The sequence below is a fragment of the Cryptomeria japonica genome, chromosome 6, assembly GCF_030272615.1.
Source record: "Cryptomeria japonica chromosome 6, Sugi_1.0, whole genome shotgun sequence".
In the NCBI taxonomy this organism is placed as follows: Eukaryota; Viridiplantae; Streptophyta; class Pinopsida; order Cupressales; family Cupressaceae; genus Cryptomeria; species Cryptomeria japonica.
In genome coordinates, this window is record NC_081410.1 from 347,194,547 (window position 1) to 347,200,546 (window position 6,000).

Genomic DNA, 6,000 nt, shown 5'->3' on the forward strand with positions numbered 1-6,000 from the left:
ACTGCTTTTCTGATTATTGCTGCTTGTTCATTAGCTAGCTTGTCAAACTATAAATCAACTAGTTGGTTGCTATCTAAATACTCGGAGCTAAAGTTCTTAAATTTCAATTCTTAATCCTAGAGTTCTTGCAATTGTTTATTTAGTGAGAAGAATCTCTTTACAGCCACTCTCTGAGTCACATGATAATATGTGTGAGAAATAATTTCACCATGTCTAGATGGGGGATTACATTTGGCACCAAATATCATGCTAGCTCAGATTTCCAAGCTGTTCCTGGCTTTGAATCCTTCTGATGTTTGGAAAAGTTGCTCCATGCTATAAGTATATACTTTAAGCTTTTGGAATTGGAATGCTTTTATGAAATATTTGAACGTCTTGCTATCCTCGTGGCAATACATGGCAAACAATATTTTAGTCCTCTCTATCTTCTTGGGAGCTTTCTTGTGCTCCATAACTATTGCTTTTTGGCTATCTTGGCATATTTTCCTTGAAAGCTTTTTAACTTCTTTGAAAATCATTGTAAGGTTATGAAGAGTCATCTTCTTGCAAAACTTTTGAGAATTTGTTGTAGCAATTTAGCTAGTAGAGATTATTAAAGCGTCACATGTAGAGCTTTGTAAAAGAAAACTAAAATTGTAGAATGTAGTATTAATAGCACTTATGTAGGGAAATCTATTAGAATTCTTGGGAAGCACCAATTGAATTGAAATACAGTGAAATTACAAATGCAGGGAATGGATTGGGAGTCTTTGAATAGGAATTTTCTAATCAGATTTTGGCCATGGCTGATTAGTCTTCATGCAAGATGAGCTTTTCGTTTGGTATGGTGGCAAGTTGTTTTAAGTCACTTTGTTAAAATATTTTTAATAATTTTGCTAGCTTTCCTTTGATTTGTTGGCTTGAATGTAAGCAACAATGTTGAAATCTTTCTCAAGATTGCAAAGGGGTGTTGAAATGGTATCATAAGAAAGGGAGCAACTGCGATCAAGAGCTATTGGTTGAATCTGCAATCTAACGGTCATCAAAGCTTTGGGAAATCAAATGCAATTGATTTTGGTCATTAGACATTAGAAGCCAAGATAACTTGCAAACCATTAGATTCTTAAGGATACCAATGATCACACAAAATTTTGAATAATGAAGCCTTTTATCTGTTAGATAGTGAAATTAATTGGACAGTTGTAATGCTTCTCAAGGTTGTCCGGAAGCTTCTGGATACCATACATCTTAGAAAGTGAGATAAAATAAGGCAGTTGAATCATAATCTGGATCAATAGTCCATAGGAGCTTAGGGATTTCCATTAACAATGCTATAAAGCTTTAGAAAAAGTGAGACTGTGATTCATCTTTAAAAGAATTTAGGTAGAGAGGATTAGATCTGCCCAAATTTGGTTGTTAGCTTTTGCATATGATCATTTGGAGCAAGGAATAAAATATGCCGTTCATTGATGATGGAGATCAAATGATCAAGAGTTGATATTATCGTAGTGATTGTAAAAGCATATGCTTAATCCTTCATGATGAGAAAATGAACTACCCAATGATGCAGGAAATGGATGGTGGGGGTTTAAAAGGAAAAGAAAACCTTTGACCCAATTATTGCAGTGCCAGCCATGACATCTAGTTGACCCAGATTGTCTGGGTATAAGATTTCATTAGGGGCTAAAGGTATAGTTTTTTAATTTGAGGGCAAGGAAAGTGAAGGTGCATAGAATGTCATTATCTTTGAACGGATTGATCATTGAACAATCACAAAGCTAAAGTAGGATAGAAATTGCCCCCACACTCAAACAATAGTCTTTAGGTTGAAATATGAATACTGTTGGTAATTGAATCAAAGCTTTTCATGAAGACGAGGGGCAGTGGAACCTTACATTTTGTTTGGAATTTCTAGGGGCTACTAGAGACTGGCATACACTTCAATCTTTCCCTTGGAACATGGAAAAGAGAAAAGAGAAGGGAAGGTTGGAAAACAACAATGAAAAGCAAAACAAGAAATAAACGGATGAAATGGAAAAAATGCACATCATTGTACTTCAGAGATATATGACGAGAACAAAGTGGAGCATGTTAGTGGTAAACACTTCCAATTTGGGTATAGTTTGGAAAAACTTAAAAACATTTGGTGAGGGTGTTGCCAAAAACTGCAGCAGGCAGATTGTATAAAATTGAAAAGTCAATCCATGGTTTTCCAGGTTTCTGGTAATAGGATCTGACTCTAAATAATCCAATAGGACCTCTGGTTCGTCATCTACAACAAGGATAGATGAGGTCTGAGTCAATGGGATAAATTGTTTCTGATGCAGGCACATCCCTGGGCATCATAAAAATGTAGTATCATGTCTAAGAAAAGTGGAAATTGTGGTTTAGTTTGACAGTTTGAATATATGTAAATTTGTGATTAACAGTCTGTGGTAGTAGAAGTTAGCATGTTTCATTGCATTCAGGAATTAGCTCCTGTGGTTTAGCACCTCTCTGTCATTTGGAACAATATATTGCAGCAGATCTTATATGACTTTTCAGCCTTACCTGCAAAATTTACTTTCAGGTACCCCTCCAAGGCAAGAGGCATGATGTGCATTATCTGTATATACTATTTTATGTGCATTCAGGCTTTAGACACTGTCTCTACAAGATTGTCTCATCAAAACAATCAAATGGATTTGAAACGTATTTTTTGTATGAAAAGCTCAAACCAATATACAAACTTGTGGGATGTATGAATTATAAGGAGAATTCAGTTAACTGTTTTGGAAGAACTTCCTAACCATCAATAGCATATTCTCTAGGTATTCAACTATTTATCTTATTTTTTCAATGGTTTTATTTTAGTAGTGTTTGGGTGCAATATACAGTTGATTTAGTGCTCAGTATGATAGATTTTTTGATCAGGGGCTCAAGTGATAATGATCTTTGTTTCAGGCTTTGAAAAGGGGTCATTCAAGAGGCAAAATGAAAAGCAGGCTACAGAAACAGAGGCTTATCTTTGGTCTGTTGCTGATATGTAATAAATTATGATAAGATCTAAATTTGGTGGGTGTTTCTTCTTTCTTCTTGTCATGCATTTTGAGCATTTCTGAACTGAAGGAAATAATGCTTGAAGGCTAATTTTTGTCTCAAGATTCTGCGGATACAACCAAACAAGTTTCCCTAAGGTCTAGAAGATGATGAATGGGGTAGAACATTTATATTCTGGTATTCACATTGTTCTCTAAGTTGACATCTTCCTCTCCTAGTGAAGTTTTTTTAAGCTCAATTGTAAGTTTATCTATTTTTCTCTGTAGCATTCGCTGACCTACAGTTAAAAGAGTAGTAGCCAACAAAAAAGGTCATCAACGTTCCTTTTTTCCATACTTATTTTATTGGTTGGAGGATAACTTTCTCCTATGGCTGTATTTAAATTGCTTCTTTGTGTAAATCTTAAGAAGTATTTTTTGTACACCTCATTTTATCTTGGCCTTTTCCTCATTAGTGTATTACATATGGCAGTTATTTTTTCTTGATATGTGATCCATCCTTTATACAAATGCTATTTTTTCCAATAACATTCTTACTGATTTTTTGTTTGTTTTTTATTAGATTATGCTTTTGATGGAGCTATGAACCGGAAGAAGGGTTTTCAAAGGATCCTAAAATCTTATCAAGAGAAGGCAACAACAACATGAGATTAGAACCAACAAAGAAACGGGTCTTATAACTAGAAAGGCCCCCAAGTACAAACAGCAAAACCACAACAAAGGGAAAACCGTAACAACAATCATGGAGGTTTGAATCCAAAACTTTCCAAAGAACTTTGAAGTGGAGTCAAAACCTGGCCCGCATCGGCCATCCTACCATTTTTTTTGAAGATCCAGACTCAATAGGAGAACACATAGGCATAGCATCTGGTTTCCTCGTCCATGAAGGGAGACCCTCTTGCATTCCCTACTCTGAGACCCTTGATTGTTGTGTCCAAATTGTTCCCTTCAATCCTCATAGTAGAGTACTCTTTAATATCTTAATCACCTTCAAAATGCTGAAACCTTTTCCTATTTTTGAAAGATAGAATGATATTTCTTGTCCAAATAGGGTGCTTCCTTTTAATATCTTAGCACAGATGTGAGAAGTGCCCAGGTTTATGGCAATGATGGCAAACCTATGAGTAGGACTTGTATTGGATTCTCTATTCCCAAACACCAAGTTTGGAACACAATTTCATGGCATTTGGCAGCACCTTATCAATATCAACACTCACAAAATTTAGCAAAAACCATTCATTTCATAGATTTTGTGATGTTCTCTATAGATAAAAATTGACCTAGTGAACTGGTAATACCTCCTAGGATCTTTATTTGAGTACTCTAATGGAAGCCTTGAAATCCTAACCCAAGTAGATTACAATTTTCCTTGGCAACACCCAATCTAGTAGACCATATTTCCAAAAAAAATCAGATTTACTAAGGAACCAAGGACCACCCAACAGGATTCTCATACTATCATCAAGGGCTTGGAGAAAGAATAAAAAATTCCATTTCTCATTTTAGCCACTCAAATTTGACCAAACACTCACCATCTTTTTAGAACTAGCATCAAACAACATCAATATTTGAATGAAAGCTTGAGAATCTCTCCATTAGAGCATTCCCCATGCAAGCTATTGCTCTATCTACAACATCATCATGAACCTTCAAAATAGTGCATGATCTTTCCAAGGCAAAAGAAGTTTCACCTAGGCTTAGGTTAGAAGCATGCATGGTTGAATTAGATGGGAAAACACCCATCCACAACTCTACTAAAGAAACTCTAGTTTGTAGAACATTTGGACTAATAGGAGAATCAACATTTGCCTTAGTGGCCAAATCATAGGAAAAGTTGACTTGATTCAAATCACGAGACTACAAAGTTGAAACAAAAAGGGGACAACATCATCATGAACCTTCAAAATAATGCATGATCTTTCCAAGGCAGAACTAGTTTCACCTAGGCTTAGGTGAGAAGCATGCATGGTTGAATTAGAGGGGGAAACACCCATCCACAGCTCTACTAAAGAAACTCTAGTTTGTAGAACATTTGGAGTAATAGGACAATCAACACTTGCTTTAGTGGCCAAATCATAGGAAGAGTTGACTTGGTTCAGATCATGAGACTACAAAGTTGAAACAAAAAGGGGACAACATCATCATGAACCTTCAAAATAGTGCATGATCTTTCCAAGGTGAAAGAAGTTTCACCTAGGCTTAGGTTAGAAGCATGCATGGTTGAATTAGATGTGGTAACACCCATCCACAACTCTACTAAAGAAACTCTAGTTTGTAGAACATTTGGACTAATAGGATAGTCAACATTTGCCTTAGTGGCCAAATCATAGGAAGAGTTGACTTGGTTTAGATCATGGGACTACAAAGTCGAAACAAAAAGGGGACCGTAAGTCCCAAGATCACCATTGCCAAGAGGAGGCGTCACCAATGAGGAATATTTACACTCACCAAAACCTCCTTATTCCATCAACAATTGGACAATATTCTTGGTCCCTGCCCCAACCCTTACAAGACTCCCTAAAACACCAATCTCACCCTATCTTCTTCCAATTCATTAAACTTGTGAGAGTTCACAACATTCTCCTCATAATCCATGATTGATTTGGGTCGCAAAAGAAAATGCAATCATAGGGGAGAGAAGAAATCCCCTATGTAACCCCCATGCATGATCACTATTTGAAGCTAGGTCTCTATCCTTTCAAACGAGCCTCAAGCAACAAATATGATACCTCATCTTGCTCCTCATCTTCATTGTCTAGTTCATCCTCGGCCTCACTTCCATCAATGGTCTTCCACTCAAAGATTGTTTGAAATTTCCTCTTGTTTATCGCCTCCATCAAAAGTTATTTGTATTTAATTTCTATTATGTTAAAAATATAAACAACAATTAGTAATCAAATCCACATTTTATTATTTCTCCTTTCCAATCCTTGGGCAAGAATCAATGTCTAGAGAAAATCATCTTCTAAAATAGAACTAAGGG

At 36.0% G+C, this 6,000-nt stretch overlaps 1 protein-coding gene across 2 annotated transcripts in view; it reads left to right on the top strand.

Moving 5' to 3' along the window:
- LOC131077931 (uncharacterized) overlaps positions 1-3,446 on the top strand; it is a 129,304-nt gene extending 125,858 nt beyond the window's left edge. For both annotated transcript variants that reach the window (XM_058015537.2, XM_058015531.2), the window contains one exon: positions 2,923-3,446. In XM_058015537.2, the coding sequence (XP_057871520.1) occupies positions 2,923-3,018 (96 nt within the window). In that variant the 3' untranslated portion in view covers positions 3,019-3,446. The remainder of the gene's footprint in view (positions 1-2,922) is intronic.
- The last annotated feature ends 2,554 nt before the right edge of the window (positions 3,447-6,000 follow it).